The following is a 16,393-nucleotide window of genomic DNA, read 5'->3' as shown; positions in this document are numbered from 1 at the left end:
ATAAATTATTGTGAATCTATTGAGAAATCAGGATGACGTATTGAGTTGAATATTGACGTTTAAAGAGAAAGTGTTTTGTGTTTGTGTTTAATTTATACAAATATTACTCTAATGATTCTAGTCTAATTAATGTAAGTTATTTTAAGAAAAAATGGATTTAGCGAAGTCTCTATTTAGTTCACGCGATCACGTAGGGTATGTGGGGCGTGAAGAACATGAACGCAAAATCAGTGCAGCTCTAGCAGACGACGATCCAGAAGACATAATCGATGCTATCCGTGGGATGAATGTTGCTGATGAATTATTACCAGCTCCTGGTGGACCTTTTTCTGCTTTAACACCTAGCATGGTACCTCAAGATATTATGGCAAAATTAGCACAACCAGAATCAGAAGGTCATGGAGGTGGGCTTCCTGATTATAGATTCGATGAATTTGGATTCTGTGTTGATGAAGAAGACGGCCCCGAACAAAGTTCCAACAAATTACTTGCAAATGTTTTTGTGGAAGATGACCAACATCGTCTTCAATGGGAATTTTACAGTAAAGAAATAAACTTCTCAGAAGGTGAAAACAAATTAGAAAAGACAGATCAATTGCAAAAAATGGTTAAAGATGGTGTCCCTCACTCTCTACGACCACAAGTTTGGATGCACCTGTGTGGTGCTAATAAAAAGCGAGCTTTGACAGAGATAACTTATCATGAAATAGTAAGAGCATCAAGTGATGATGGATTAGTCACTAGTAAACAAATTGAGAAAGACTTAGTCCAAATTTTACCTAATAATGTTTGTTTTTCACATCCAACAAGCACTGGTGTGCCAAGACTTCGCCGTATCCTCAGAGCTTTAGCTTGGTTATACCCTGATATTGGTTATTGTCAGGGAACTGGAATGATTGCTGCTTCTCTTTTATTACTAATGGAAGAAGAGGAGGCGTTTTGGATAATGTGCACTACAGTAGAGGATCTCTTGCCAGCTTCCTATTATTCATCAACATTAATAGGTATACAAGCAGATCAAAAAGTTCTAAGAAGCCTAATATCTACTTACTTACCTGGTATTGATCAAGTCCTTAATGCCCATGACATTGAACTCTCTCTTATAACTATGCACTGGTTCCTTACATTGTATGCCAATGTCGTTCACATGAAGATTTTACTCAGGGTATGGGATTTGTTCTTCCTAGATGGTTCAATTGTTCTATTCAAAGCAACATTAGCTATGTTAAAGATCAAAGAAAACAGATTTACTGAAATATCAAATTCTGCTCAGATTTTTAACGCTTTATCGGATATTCCTGGAGAAATTGATGATGTAGATCTCTTAATCAAAACGATTGATGAAGTCTGTGGTGAAACTTTAAGCCCTGCTTTAATTGAAACTCATCGGCGAAGACATTTAGCTTATCTAATGGCTGACCAAGGTGCATTGGTTGGAAACCCAAATGCAGTACCAAATCTACCTAAGCAGCAACTTCAACGTCGTCAAATTAAAAGAAGCAAATCAGTTATTCAAACTATTCTTTTTGGAGATGACACTAATAATGATGATGCTGTTTCAAAAAATGTTAAACAAACCGAAATTCTCGTTGATTTAAGAGAAGCAATTTTACAAGTTGCTCGACATTTTCTTGCCCTTGAACCACAATTGGCATCAGAAGTTCAACTTACTGCTGACTACAGTATGCAGAGTCATGCAGCTGACAGAGAAAGATATGTCAATGTATCTAGAAGTAAAAGAAGACGTGCTAAGGCTTTGTTAGATTTTGAAAGGAGAGATGGAGATGAATTAGGGTTTAGGAAGAATGATGTCATAGAAGTTATCAGCTCAAGAGATGAGCATTGTTGGATTGGAGAATTAAATGGCTTAAGAGGCTGGTTCCCTGCAAGATTTGTCAAATTATTAGATGAAAAGGGTGTTAAATATAGTAGAGCTGGAGATGATTCTGTGACAGAGAAAGCAGCTCATCTAGTAAGAGGAGTTTTGGCTCCAGCATTTAAAAGAGTATTATTGCATGGCATTAAGAAACCAAGCTTCTTAGATGGACCTTGTCATCCATGGTTATTTATTGAGGAAGCTTCATCTAGAGAAGTAGAAAAAGATTTCAATTCTGTATATAGTCGTTTAGTTTTATGCAAAACATATCGTTTGGATGAAGATGGTAAGGTTCTCACACCAGAAGAGTTGTTATACAGATGTGTACAAGCTATAAATCTTTCCCATGACAATGCCCATGCACAAATGGATGTTAAATTACGCACATTAATTTGCATGGGGTTAAATGAAGAAGCTTTACATTTATGGCTAGAGGTTCTATGTTCTTGTGTCGACGTTGTCCAGAAGTGGTACCATCCTTGGTCGTTTATCAATTCTCCAGGATGGGTTCAAATTAAATGTGAATTAAGAATTCTATCCCAATTTGGGTTTAATTTAAATCCTGATTGGGAGCTACCACTAAAGAAAGATACACAAAATCAACCGTTAAAAGAAGGTGTGAGAGACATGCTGGTAAAACATCATTTATTTTCATGGGACCTGTAAAACCTAACCTAGTCCATTTTATTAAAATTTGTACAAAATTTAAACAAAACTAAGAGCTGAGCTAAATTTTATATATGAAAATTATATTTTCATATCTTACTTGTACTTAATTAACACAAAAAAATATATAAGTCACCATTTTTGAATAAACATTAAAGTCTTGTTTATACTTTGTACATATAATAATGAAAAGAACTAATCATTCCAAAGAACTTGTGAAGTTTTCTATGATGATTTTAAAATTTCTTAATATTGATAATCTTATGAATAGTTTTAAAATGTACAAGTAAATGTTCTTTGCCTTGTTATGTGATAATTTAGTTATTTGTTTTGTATAGTTGCTAAATAATCTATATATAAATTAATTATATTTATAGACGTAATGACATAAAATTTTGTTTAATGTAAATAGAAAAATATTGATTTTATTCTTTTGATAAATTCCTATCCTGGATTTCTTGCTACTTATATGTAAAATATAAATATTACCTGTTGCACGCATTAAAATAGCTTTTTTAGTCTTAGTATTTTTTGTGAATGTTGTTTCAGAATAAAATAATTTATTGTAAAAAAATAATATTTAATTTATAAATATAAAGTCAGGGAAAAAGTATTCTCGTATAATTCAAGACATTTTTTATCATACTTTATTTATTTTTGATTATACATGTGCCATTTTGCTCGAAAACTTTTTGCCTTTTTGTAGATAGTGAGTTAGTGTATTGTTGTAGAAATGTTGACACTTGTTGAAACTTACTAAAACTAAAAAACTGTCCGTAGGTAGGCGTACGTCCAATCCACCTTCATCACTAGTGATCAACTGTCAAGTGATTTTCAATCGCAAATGAGTATTGATTACACGATATATTAGGTTTCTTTCAGTGAGTTTGTGTGCCAAATATAGAGCTTAATATCCGGTCTTTTTCTAGAGGGTCAAATTGTTTTATAGTCAACCCCCAAATCTTCAACTGTGTTGTAAATAACTAATATGCCAATTGCCGACCTTGCACTTTTTCAAAAATGGCATAGAGATAATCCGTAACAGGTGACCCGAACGAGTTTCATCTTTGACATCAAAATTCCCGGACTGAAAACTCGTATCAATTTTGCTAATTTTTTTTTGTCGCCTATCGTCGCATTTTTCTCATTAAAATGTATCAAATTTCTGCGTTAAATTTATTCATTTAGCAAACAGAATAACAATAGAAAAATGGCGGGATTCCGTTTCTAGTTTTTACTTTTCAGTTTTGAAATATCATCACATCACATAACAATATTTAATTGTATCAAAACCAGCCAGATACAAACAGCACAAGAGGTTTTACAACTTTTTACTTATAAGAAATTAAATTATACGTGTAAAAAGAAGCAGGTACAGTAAATAAGTAATAAACATGTAATCATCAAAAACAATTGCATTTTGCAGTAAAATGAAAGTAATGAAACAAAATGAGACAAGTCACGGAGCGTACCCACGCGCCTACTTCAAAATCAATCATTATTAATCTGATCTGATTACACTGTGCCTAGTCAGCCTGGGTACCACCACCCACTCACCATTATATAATTAAACAACAAAACTGTTTCAGTTGGAATGAGTTTCCAAGGTTACTAGTATTTTGTCGTTAGTTATGGAATTTATTTTCGTTTGTTTAAACGCTAGGATTCAAAACAACTAGTGAGGACCATTTTTAACTTTGGTTACATTTATACTTTTAACAATATAAAAATATGGGCTAGATCCTTATAAAAAAAATATAATTAATGCTTATGTTTATTATTATAAAAATATTATGAAATATAGACAGGTTAGTATTTGAATTACAAAAGTGGACTTTATAATACTCCAAAAGTTCTGTATCCAAGGCAACAAAGTTACAAAATGACATTTGAAAGATTTTGACAAGTTGACTTGACAAGCAATTCTTTCTCTCTCCAATTCTAGAAGTCAATCGTGCTTGTCCTCCCTTGAGCTAAGGCCATTTGGCGACTTGCACTAAATAATTAATAAAATGGCATCAAAGGCTGAATTAGCTTGTGTTTACTCCGCTCTCATCCTTGTTGATGATGATGTCGCAGTTACTGTAAGTAATGAACCCGTATTTTCAATTTTTAGACAAGTTTTAATTTTGGGGTTATGTTGCATAGTTATCCATTTTAATCCAAATAAACTCCCAATAATCTATTTGAAAACCATCAAATTTATGTTTATTATTTATATTGAAATGCTTGTGTACTCATATTTATGTATTTAATTTTGAATGAATGTTATGAATTCACGATTTAAACAAAACATGTTTGTGTACAGGGCGAAAAAATTTCCACCATCTTGAAGGCGGCCAACGTTGATGTGGAGCCTTACTGGCCTGGTTTGTTCGCTAAGGCTCTCGAAGGCGTCAATGTACGTGATCTGATCACAAACATCGGCTCTGGTGTTGGAGCGGCGCCCGCTGGTGGAGTACCCGCCGCAGCTGCCGCGGCAGCACCAGCTGCTGAAGCCGCTAAAGAAGAAAAGAAGGAAGAAGAGCCTGAAGAATCTGATGATGACATGGGCTTCGGTAAGTGAAGAGTTTTCATTTCATAAAACTACAGTAATAAAGTTACGTTGATAGCCATGGCTACTCTCTTTAAATGAATGACTGAACTTTACTTAATATTTTTTTATTACGTGTATGTATCGTAAGCATAAATTTTTAAATTCAATGCTTCATTCAAAAATATAACTTGTACTATTCATAATGTGTTTATATGTTACGTGTTATTAAAAAAAAAATTACAATTACATTTTCTTAGAATAAAAGGGCCAAGACATAATAAGTTCAGTCACTTTCTCCTCTGTTTGTCAATGTCAATCAATTATATTTATTGTATGATTACCCTGACAAACTTTTGTGTTATCAATAAAAAGATTTAGAAATTAAGATTAAAAAAAACCTATTAAATTGGGATATGATTTCCTCAAATATTTGATATAAATTAGGTTCAATTTTGACCACTAGTGTTTATTTACTAGGCTTTACCATGAGAGTAGCCATTAATATCATTATCAATGATGTTTGATCTAATGTATTAGCTTCAGAAAATGAGTGATTGACAATATTTTACTGAGATATTCCAACAAAATATATATATTTTTTTGTATCAAACTTGTCTAATGGCATTGTTTCTTTTGTTTCAGGTCTTTTCGACTAAAAAGCTTTTTATAAAGGCTTTGGTATTCCATTGTGAGCTTTATGAAGCTTGTTTAGTTGTAAGGAAACTATAAAGATAAAAATTTTATAAAAACAGAAAAGCTGACTTTCATTGTGCTAATCTTACCACCTCTTAGCAACATATGACTTATGTTTAATAATATTATGTTTAACTTTGTTTATATTAAATTATAGAAATACTAAAAAAAATTATATCAAAAGCTCTAATATTTTGATGTCTTAACTAGTTTTCGATTTTAAACCTAAACTTTAATAAGCAACATGTATTTTTATTATTTATATTACTAGGTGCTGATAAATTATTACACCAAAATCCCATTCTTAAAGATTATAACATGAGATCCTAAACTAGAAAATTAACAAAAAAAAGTAATCAAAGGAGTTGAGCTGTAGTAAGCCAAATAGTTATACGATTAATCTTTTGGCAGATATTAATAATATTGACATTTTTGCCATATATAACATGGATATAACATTCATATATAATATGGAAATAACATCTACCACCATGGTATATACCATTGTCAATTGCCAGTGCTTTGAATTTTTATATATGAAAACGGGTGCTATGTTATTTGCTTATGTATGCATGTATTTGATGTTCGAATCCTGAAAACTACTAAAATCCTAGACCAAAATATATCAAAATGCTCGTCAACCCCCTACCCAACGGGCAGAGTAGTATAAAATTCTAGTTACTAGTTTTGACAACCCTCTTTGCTGTACCTTGTTCCGGGTTTAAGGGCTTGTACACAAAACTGCGATGCGACGTCGCATCGCAAAAATCTGCGAGCCCTCTACGCATCGTTAGAACTTGCGAATTGATTCGCATCGCGCATTCCTGCGATGTTGCGTCACACTTGTTGACGCCATTTTAGTTCGCTCAGGGACAGCGTGTGGGCAAGACGTGTACTTTAAAAATAAAACACTAATCTTTCAGAGTAGAGTTCTTCAAATTTTAACAGAATTGCATCAACCTCATGGCTACTACTATCCGAATAGCAACTACCAGGGTGGCTATCAAACTCAACATTTTGCGACATCTCAACAAACGCCACTGATACGTCCACAGTCATCTAACATACCAGATCAAATTGACTCACCCAGTAATGATTTTTCTAACTCAAGCATATTAAGCACACTTTCAACTGAAGAAGACTCGATTTTTCGTAAATTTTATGGATTGTAATATTTTAAAAACTCTTTTTTCAATAAAAACTAATGTAAACAATTATTGTTTTACTTTACTTACCGGATAGTGAGGCCAATCATTTCCAGAGGCATAACAGGAATTCTCCCCTTGTACGATTGTTTCTGAAGATATGGTGAAAATAAACTTAAAAGCTCTTCGAATGAAGATATGCTCATTCTAAAATACTCCAAAAATTTTTTTTCGTCGGTTTTCAAAGCTTTATATTTTTGAAGAAAATAGTTTCCATCGGGATTCATAATAGTAATAAATGGATGAACCCAAAATCTTCTTTGTTTCTTTTTCCTGTATCTCTTAAGCAATAATAAAAGTGCACACTTCTTTTTACGATCCATGTCACGACCTAGTTTTCAATTCAAAATACGTTTAGTACGGTTAACGGTCGTCGAAGGAATGGTCACCCTAGGAGACGCCTTGCCGCACAAAATCGCATCGCAGCAATTCGTGTCGTAATTTTCTGCGTTGCGAATTGGCATCGCGTCGCATCGCAGTTTTGTGTACAAACCCTAATGGCATCAGGCTGTGTTTACACGATCATTGCGTCGATGGACTCTAAATTGAACATTCGTCAAATATTTTTTGGCATCTATTAATAGTAAATAAGCTTGGCAGTTAGTGTATCCTTTGATTCTGGGGATATTCCTATACTACTTGCTAACTAGTTATAGGGTTGTAGTTAGACTTTAGGCGAACTACTTTTTAAACAGTAAAGACCTAAGTTATTTAATTAACTAATGTATAAAAAGTGCAATCACTTAAATAATGCAAATAAATATGGCAACTAGATGTCCTGGTGAGTTCTTTCACGGTGGCTGACTGCCGCACACCTAACTCTCTAATTGATATAGTATATATATATATATATATATATATTTAAGCACATGTGTTCACACACACACATGTGCTCAAATGCATACACACATATATTCACAAGCATACATTATCTTTTCATTTCAATTATCATAAGTACTTATTACTAGATAATGTATTGTAGAAGCTTTAATCTTACTCCTATTTAATATTATACACAATAAAAAAATAGTTCCAGCCTATAATATAAATATATATATATATATATATATATATAAACCCTCAATACAGGGCAACCTAGTTTGGACTTCTGCCTCCCACACACAAATGTATTTATTATTAAGATACAAATAACAAAAATGTAAATGTCTATGGGAGTTTGTAATCTTCACACATCCCTATTATCAATCATTCAAAAGTGGCAAGCGAAAGCTAATGCAATGTTATTTATACCTCCCGAGACAATTCTTCTATACTTACTGTTATAACACACATATCTTCTAGATTTGGCTGGATTGAAAATTATATTGTATTTGCTTAAAATAAATTTGTTCATTCTTATTTCTCACTATGTAGTGATTAGACAAAAGATTCTGCCAATATCACATAGAGAGAATAATTAGCTAAAAAATTAACAGAAAATATTTTTTTGTCATATTTATGTTTTCAAACAAAATAATGTGTAACATCTATGTATAAAATATCATACATAAATAAAACTGTGATATAATAACAATACAATAGCACAGTTATACAGAATTTATTATAAACTATTCCTAAAACAAGTAATGTTGAGTAAAATATTAGGTTATTTGATTATCCCCACATTGCTCTCTGAACTCCAGAAAGTTTGTTGTAATCAGCAAGATGCCTCCACACAATACGACTCAGCCTCCATTCCTTGACAATACCACGAGGTCTGAAAAAATGTCATTTAAGTTGTAATGTTTTTTTTCCCTATTTTATTTTTAATAAAAATACCAATTAATTTATGCTAAGCATTAGAATTCATTGATCATTGTTCACATTCAAATTTTACAGGACACCTTCATAAACAAGAGTATTGAAAGTTTATTACTATACACAGACCTGGAAGTTATAACACATCTGTTATTAATCCGAAGCGGAATAGCGTTCATTTCAAATTTGTTTATGTCCTTATTTGCAAATTCTCTTATTTCTGTTGGTAGTACATCATTCTTTCTTAATGCGTTGATTCTAGTTCTTTCTAGAAAATTTTCAGCACTCATACGTCTTCTTTTCACGTCTCTTATCATTAAAGCATTGGCCCATTTATTTCTTACTTGCTGAAACTAAATCGGAAATACGTACGGTTTAAATAAAAGTTATTACTTATGGACATGAATAAATGTTATCGTATAAGAACCTACCCCAAATCCAGGGACTGTTTGAGATTTAAAAATATATTTACCGAGACTTGAAATATTTAAATTCATTTTTAATAGCAGATTTCTCTATAATCGCGTATATTTAACTTTAAATATTTTTATTGCGAACGTTCAAAATTCACATAACTTTTGACAAATAGCAAAACAGACAGTTGACGTTAAACATAAACAACGTCACTCACAACGCAGCTTGCGTTAATAACATATCTGGGAGGACTTAATTACCTATAGTAATTGACTCTCGTAACTAATTTGTTAATGCTAGTATATTGACCGTTTTCATTAAAATATTCGTTTAGTTTTTGAATTTTATTAAATGACAAGTATTATTTATGGGCATTACACTTTAAATCATTCTAATAGAATTGGATGGTAATTGTGAAATCACGTTTTGTAAAAATACTTTTTATAGCATATATTACACATAATTTAATTAAAAAATTAAGTAGTTTTTTTATTTATGCAAGAATTATTGTTTAAATTATTCAAGATATTTATTTCTATTTGATAAAATATGAATATAATAAACAATATAACTTATATAGACAGTCGGTTTCCCTAATCAATGTACAAGAATCTGTTAGTTGCCGATTAGCGATTGCGAATTTTGAGCTAGCTAGAAATTTCAATAAATTTTATATAATATTTATTTATCATTTCAACATATTCATATAAAATTTTATATGGCAGTAGCGTTTCATAAAGAGATCTTTAAAGGAAATGTAATTTATCAATAATACATATTCTATGATCATTATTTCCATTTCAAACTGGAAATTCAGATTTTTTTTGTCACTACCTCTAGATCTAATGCATAGGTTTAGAAGTAAAAACTACAAGTTCAGTAGTCAATTTTTATTGTAAAGATTTAGTACAATCTCTGAGGTGGACCCATAGTTGACTTCATATGAAGTGATCGCACATTTTGCCAGTGCTTCTTCAGAAGGGATACAAGGAAGTTGATTGAAAGATGCACATTCTGTGCTAGTTCATCAGGTGTCATGTCAACATGGCCCACAGCTACAGAGAGACAAAGTACCTGAAATATAAAAAAGAAAAATTACTTAATCGTCTCTTAATCGAAATATAATATTGATAAAAAACTAAATTGAGGATAAATTATATCAATTATTTAATATTTAAGACAGACACATAAATATTGTAATTTTTATTAGCATAAACCAATTAATAAGAAACGAAAAATTTTATACTAAAAACTGAAATATCATTTAACAATTTTTTTATTTATAACTTTAAATTACCATGTTTAACTGTTTTACCAAAATTTGAAAATTATAGACAAAATACTTTATTATTCAATCATTTCAAATTTATTTCACTTTTGTTTATATTTTTTTATAACAATTATCACCAATTGCTGGGAACATCTGCAATTTGGCTATGCATAAATCTATAAAATATTTATTTAATTTAATAAAAAATTGAAATATTGTATATTACACAAAAGTTTAATAATAATATAAATAAACAGATTTTACCTTCTTCATTTGGAACTTAATTGTAGCTTTAACCTCATCAATTTTCTGGGTCATAGATTCCTGGTGAGACAGAAGACCAGGGAACTTGCCAGCCTTGTTCAGACCAGGACCCAAAAGACGGGGGATCTGTTTGATGAGTGATTCAGATGCAAGGAAAGCATCATATCTGTAACAAATTATTATTATAATTACAAGTGTCTTGAAGTGTTATTTTTTTTAAGTATTTATATGAACAATTATAATAGTCTTTCTATCACATGGGGTCTAAAAGGGCAAATATGAAAAGCTAAAATGATAGCTTTCCACCTTGAGGAACCAAACATTAAGGTAGTCATTATATTAATATAATATTAATGTATAACATGTATTCGAGTTATTCGCTTTACAATTTATAACAATTGACAAGTTCTTCTAGCATGTGTACTATGAACACTTAAGTAATCCTTCATTTACTTAGTAAATATTCATTATGATGAACAATTTACACAGGAAATAGTTTAAAAAAAACCCCTTGATTTTTACAACAAACATTACACTACTAATAATTTTTTCTTTACTATATGTTTAATATAACCTAATATTTTAAGTGATTTCAAATATAGTGAAGCATCTGGAAACTCACTTCTTAGCTAGTTTCTTGACAAGCTTCTTGTTCTTGTTTAACTTTTTAAGAGCCTCAGCATCCATGCAAGGTACAGTGAGGGTTTTGGCTTCATCACAATGTTGTTGGTCACCAAGAACGCACACTTGCATCTTAGGCCTGGGAATGTACTTTAGCCTGAAATAAAGATTAACATTCATTTTAATGATATTTCTAACAATACGAATATAATGAAATTTATTTATGTTTAATCAGTATACATTTACTCATCAATTATCAGATAATACATGCAATTTTTTGAATATTCATCATTTTCTCCAAACTATCTTGGTCAATTTTTTTACATATTTGTAAAAATAATTATATATACTACTACACCCATGTATATCTTACCAATGGAGCCTCACACATGTTAATGATAAATCGGTAAGCCGAAGCAAACCTACCCGTTATTTAAAGACTCTGGGTCGAGTCCCGTCAGTTTACACTGACTCCCTGTCCAGACACAATCTTGTGAACATAATAAATTAAATAAAACATGTCCACAAAAATGCGCTTTCCAGGTAAACATACTTGACGGTGCCGGAGAAACGCTTGTCCTTCTGGGGGTCATAGTTCTTCAGACCAATTTGGAGTTCGACAGTTTCCAAGAAGTTACGCTTCTTATCTTTTGAAGAATCCAGCACAGCATTGACGCACTCGTAGAGCGTATCACGCGATACCTTCGACCTGAAAGAATTTTCTAGGTTAACTCGGAAAATTAACGATTAACAAAACCAAAAAATAATATGTCCTATAGAATACACAGCAAAAGTACGATATATTATTGTAAAATAATATTTAATAACTTTACGGATTGGTAATAATTTAATAGATTACGCACATTTTGACTTCTACAACCGCGTCGATGTGATGTCAAAACTGAAAAGAGAAATATATTATGATAATGACATCTCTGCCCCTGGAATACGTCAAACGCTGTCAAACGTAAGCCTAACAGACTATTAATCAAACTGACTAGAGTATCAGTACATGTATTCTTGCTTTAAAAATAAAATAAATAATGTGAAAATTGTATGTAGTTATATGTAAGTTGTACATATAAAACCAATATAAGTTTTAAAGCAATACTTACCTGTAAAGGATAAATAGCATAAAAGTAATTTTAAAGTCGATCAATCTCTCTTGAATCATGTTTAAAATATACATGACTGCAATTTTTGTGAGTTGAAACTACAGTTACCAAAAGAGATATATGAGAAAAAAAGAATTTAATAATAGAAATAGATTGAGCTTTGTTTACAAATAATTACTAACGTTTTAAGAAGATATAAATAAGCTAGAGAAACTTTATTCGCATGTATTAAATTGTTTAGAATCAGAATAAGTTTTGATTGTATCGATACTAATAACATTGTAAAAATTAAAAAGACTGTTAAAAATCTTACTACAAAAACAAACCGAAAGAATACTACAAAATTGAATATTACTCGAATATCAGAACTTTCTAGTCATTGAACTTGCCTGCGATACAAATTAATAATAATAATAATAAACAGCCGAATCTCAACAATAAAATGAAGTCATAATCAAATTTTTTAACTTATAAATAGTTTGCAATTAAAGTATATAATCAGGAAGAATATTAAAAAAATATTTTTTAGGATTACTTACTTTATGTTTATGACATTACGTTCATTAAAGGTAGTTTTTAAAGGGTTTTTGTCACAAACTGAATTCTACGCTAATGAAGTCGCAGGTTTTACTGGTTAAAAATATTTAATACGCTACAAAGTTAAGCTATTTCAAATTATTCAGTTGCATTTATTTGAATGTATAATATATTTAAGTCATAAGTCAAGATATAAAATAAAACTGAAAAAGAAAAATGTGGCTAAGAACAAGTTTAAAATAATGTAGCATATTTGTTATTTTTTCTGACAATGTCCAGTATAAGCGTATTCGGAGATGAAGGTTGAGGTCGCCTTGGATGTGTTATGTGCCAGGAAGCATTATTTATTTCAGGATCATGTTGCCACCACCCATACTCAACTGATGTTGTTATTGGCAATCTGTACATATCTGCTGGGCCCACTGGCTTTATAACACCTTTACGTTTCATTTTTATAAATCTTTGTGATGAGCCGTAAGCAAAGCCATTGACTTTACCTATGTAACAATCAATTAGTCGGATTTTATCCGTATCGGGTCTCTGAATCTATAAATTATTTTATTAATTTATAATGAAACGTTATTTTTAAAACAATAATTAACAAATTATGAATATGTATTTTAACCTTTTTTGGCATTGTAGAATTCTGTATTACTTTTTTCATTAAGACTTGAACGTCTTCTTCCTTTTGTGGTTCAATATAATCATCCTTTATCATATCTTTAATATAATTTTGTGCACCATATAATGAAATACCAAAAAACTCCATATGTTAAGATCTGGTTTAGTTTATAATTATTATCTCAAAGAGAATAGGATCACTGCGTATTATTATTTACTTCTGATAAAATCAAAGATAATTGAATACCAGAGTAATCATTTTGATAATTACTTTTTTTTTAATAAATATAATTAAGAGTAAAGAGTATTCATTAATTTATGAAATTATTTGCATTCACAATATTTTACAAGAATTTGTTAAGTATTGCGTTAACAAACATAAAAATGTTCCAACATTAATTATAAATCCCAAAAATTAACTAATTAATTAAAAAAATGTAAATAATGGTAAAATAAGTATGTACTTTCAAGGACAGTATTTTTAAAATAAAAGTTGCCGAATCTAACAATAAAATATTTTGTATACTAATTACTAACTTGTAACACAAGAAATTAGAAAAATTTGACAAGACAAAATAGAACAAGTTGACAATTGACATTTTGTTTTGGTAAATTTTCTCGATAGGTACAACCTAAAGTACCGAAATAGGAATATAAAACTGATAAGTCTTTGTCAATCATTCCAAGTAAAGGACAAACTTTATTACTAACTTTTTTACACCTAAACATAACAGTAATTTAGCTTTCATTGCATGTACTTTATTCCTTTTAAATTGACATTTTCACATAACAGGATTAATATAGTTTACTCAAGTGGCAGATCGAATAATTTTCATTGTTTTTCATTATTTGTTTAAAATGAACTTGGTAAGATATTATAAAACAAGTTTTTTTAATTCTTTTTTGTATTTTTTGTTGCTTTTGTATTTTAATATAATCATTATATTGGCCGTGTTTTCTTTTCGTTTCGTTTCTTTTCGTCGAGTGTTGTCTGATTAGTAATTTTATAAAAAGGGTATGTACTTTATTATATTCAATTTATATTTTCAGTTAGGAGAAACAGAAGATAAGAGAAAAGTTCCAGATATGTTGCAGAGAATACTTAGATATGACATTCAAGTCACTAAAAAATTTGTTGAAATGTCTCAAAATATAACTGCATTAAGATCACTTCGTGTACATTCTAAGTTCTTAGAGGTTGTTATTTATTCTTTATTGATGATACTTTTATAATTATAATATAATACATTTATAAAAAACAAACACTATTCTACCACTGTAATTATATCATTCAATTGCAATGACATAATTCCTTCAAATATAAGCACTGAAAGTGGGTTCAAACTTGCATATATAATTAAGTGATTCATAATAGCTGTGAGTCAACTTTATATATTTTACTTAAGTCCTTTTGTTAGTAAACTTGTATTGTGAAATTATGCATATTTTACATATTTATTTTTAAGAACATAACACAATTATATTTTAAACTAGACAAATTTAAATAATAATAGAATTTTTGATATATTGAGTAGCCAGTGTGACTTTTGAAAGTTTGTATTCTAAAAGGTTTTTTTTTCAAATTAGTTTCATCTAATCTGTAAGTAACAGCACCATGATCACTTAGTAAAGTTGCAAAAAAGTATGCAATTCTTATTATAAGGATGACATTCCTATGTATGTAGAATGAAAAATTGTTAATGTTGATATAGAAACCAGGCTTTGTCATTTACAGTTAATCTGTAATAGTATAAATTAAAGAATTTAAAAGTTATTGTTCTCATTTCTAGGTATCATGTCATGGCATAGTGTGGCTGGCAGGCTGGCTCTCATTCATTTGGTTGTTTAACAACAGGGAACTGTATCAACTACAAGTAAACATGTTATTTGGTATGTGATTTTAATAGTTTAACAAAACTTCTAAAAATATTTTTAAAATTTTAATCAGCATTGTTACTAATTTCATATAAATTTTTCTTAAAACAAATAACACTTTGAATCAAAATGTTGACAAATGCATTATCATAAAAGATAATTCTACATAAAGAAACAATCAACATTTTTATCAGGTAATGGCAATATAAATATTATTTATTCCAAGAAAAATACACTAATATCATTTTCTGTTTTCAGCACTTATTTTAGATATCATAGTAATAGCAGTGATAAAGGCCTTTGTAAGGAGACGTCGTCCTGTACCAATGAACAAACTATTGCCTGGTAACCCGGACAAATATTCTTTCCCTTCGGGCCATACAAGTAGAGCAGTACTAGTTGCTTTCATATTGATTTGTATAGATCCTATCAATTTTATATTCTATCCACCCCTGCTTGCTTGGGTTGGAGCTGTAGCTATATCTAGGGTTCTTGCGGAGAGGCACTACTTCTTGGATGTTTTTGCTGGTTTAGGTATTGGAATACTAGAAGGTTTATTCATGTCTCTTATTTGGTTCTCTCAAAGTACAGCTATCAGCGTCATTACATCATTGGCCGATGAAAAGAAAGATGGTGGAGAATATCATGTCTAAATTTTGAGTTTATCTTAAATTGATTTTCATAAAATAAATGTTAATATATATCAATATTTTTATATTAACCCGTTACATTTTTTGTGTGTTGAATATTTAATGAAAAAAAAGTTATAAAATGCTTAAGTAAAAATTTATTTACGTAGATTTTATGATTAAATTTGTGACTAGATTAAATATATTATTTTATTTATTATGTGATTTGCTGTGAACTTATATAAGAATTAAATGATTGAAATAACAAAAAACATATTTTGATAATGGTACCCAAAATTATTCCATAATAACA

The 16,393-nt window shown here is 30.1% G+C and overlaps 5 protein-coding genes across 6 annotated transcripts; 3 read left to right on the top strand and 2 right to left on the bottom strand.

Moving 5' to 3' along the window:
- The first annotated feature begins 58 nt into the window (after positions 1-58).
- LOC126773285 (small G protein signaling modulator 3 homolog) lies at positions 59-3,088 on the top strand. The gene has a single exon (XM_050494116.1). It carries the CDS (start codon positions 152-154, stop codon positions 2,540-2,542), a length of 2,391 nt encoding a protein of 796 aa, XP_050350073.1. The 5' UTR covers positions 59-151; the 3' UTR covers positions 2,543-3,088.
- A 1,354-nt stretch (positions 3,089-4,442) lies between these two features.
- LOC126773601 (60S acidic ribosomal protein P1) lies at positions 4,443-5,834 on the top strand. The gene is made up of 3 exons (XM_050494583.1): positions 4,443-4,626; positions 4,851-5,100; positions 5,721-5,834. The coding sequence occupies exons 1-3, from the start codon at positions 4,555-4,557 to the stop codon at positions 5,732-5,734; spliced, it is 336 nt and encodes a 111-aa protein (XP_050350540.1). The 5' UTR covers positions 4,443-4,554; the 3' UTR covers positions 5,735-5,834.
- A 2,684-nt stretch (positions 5,835-8,518) lies between these two features.
- On the bottom strand, positions 8,519-9,340 carry LOC126773594 (28S ribosomal protein S14, mitochondrial). Its single transcript, XM_050494571.1, has 3 exons — positions 9,166-9,340; positions 8,864-9,087; positions 8,519-8,693 (listed from the first exon to the last, which is right to left on the bottom strand). The coding sequence occupies exons 1-3, from the start codon at positions 9,229-9,231 to the stop codon at positions 8,591-8,593; spliced, it is 393 nt and encodes a 130-aa protein (XP_050350528.1). The 5' UTR covers positions 9,232-9,340; the 3' UTR covers positions 8,519-8,590.
- Positions 9,341-10,023: 683 nt separating this feature from the next.
- Positions 10,024-12,264, bottom strand: LOC126773566 (60S ribosomal protein L10a). Its single transcript, XM_050494525.1, has 5 exons — positions 12,167-12,264; positions 11,857-12,012; positions 11,305-11,460; positions 10,683-10,848; positions 10,024-10,222 (listed from the first exon to the last, which is right to left on the bottom strand). Coding segments are annotated over exons 1-5 (651 nt in total). The 5' UTR covers positions 12,169-12,264; the 3' UTR covers positions 10,024-10,051.
- A 1,893-nt stretch (positions 12,265-14,157) lies between these two features.
- On the top strand, positions 14,158-16,202 carry LOC126773573 (polyisoprenoid diphosphate/phosphate phosphohydrolase PLPP6). 2 transcript variants are annotated; one of them, XM_050494545.1, is made up of 4 exons: positions 14,158-14,262; positions 14,627-14,773; positions 15,367-15,466; positions 15,710-16,202. In XM_050494545.1, exons 2-4 carry the CDS (start codon positions 14,663-14,665, stop codon positions 16,102-16,104), a joined length of 606 nt encoding a protein of 201 aa, XP_050350502.1. In that variant the 5' UTR covers positions 14,158-14,262; positions 14,627-14,662; the 3' UTR covers positions 16,105-16,202. The 2 variants fall into 2 exon arrangements, with proteins under 2 accessions (XP_050350502.1, XP_050350494.1); XM_050494537.1 differs by having other exon boundaries at positions 14,167-14,443.
- The last annotated feature ends 191 nt before the right edge of the window (positions 16,203-16,393 follow it).

This window comes from Nymphalis io, chromosome 2 (genome assembly GCF_905147045.1).
Source record: "Nymphalis io chromosome 2, ilAglIoxx1.1, whole genome shotgun sequence".
In the NCBI taxonomy this organism is placed as follows: Eukaryota; Metazoa; Arthropoda; class Insecta; order Lepidoptera; family Nymphalidae; genus Nymphalis; species Nymphalis io.
The sequence above is the reverse complement of the archived record's forward strand: the minus strand, read 5'-3'. Positions and strand labels throughout refer to the sequence as shown.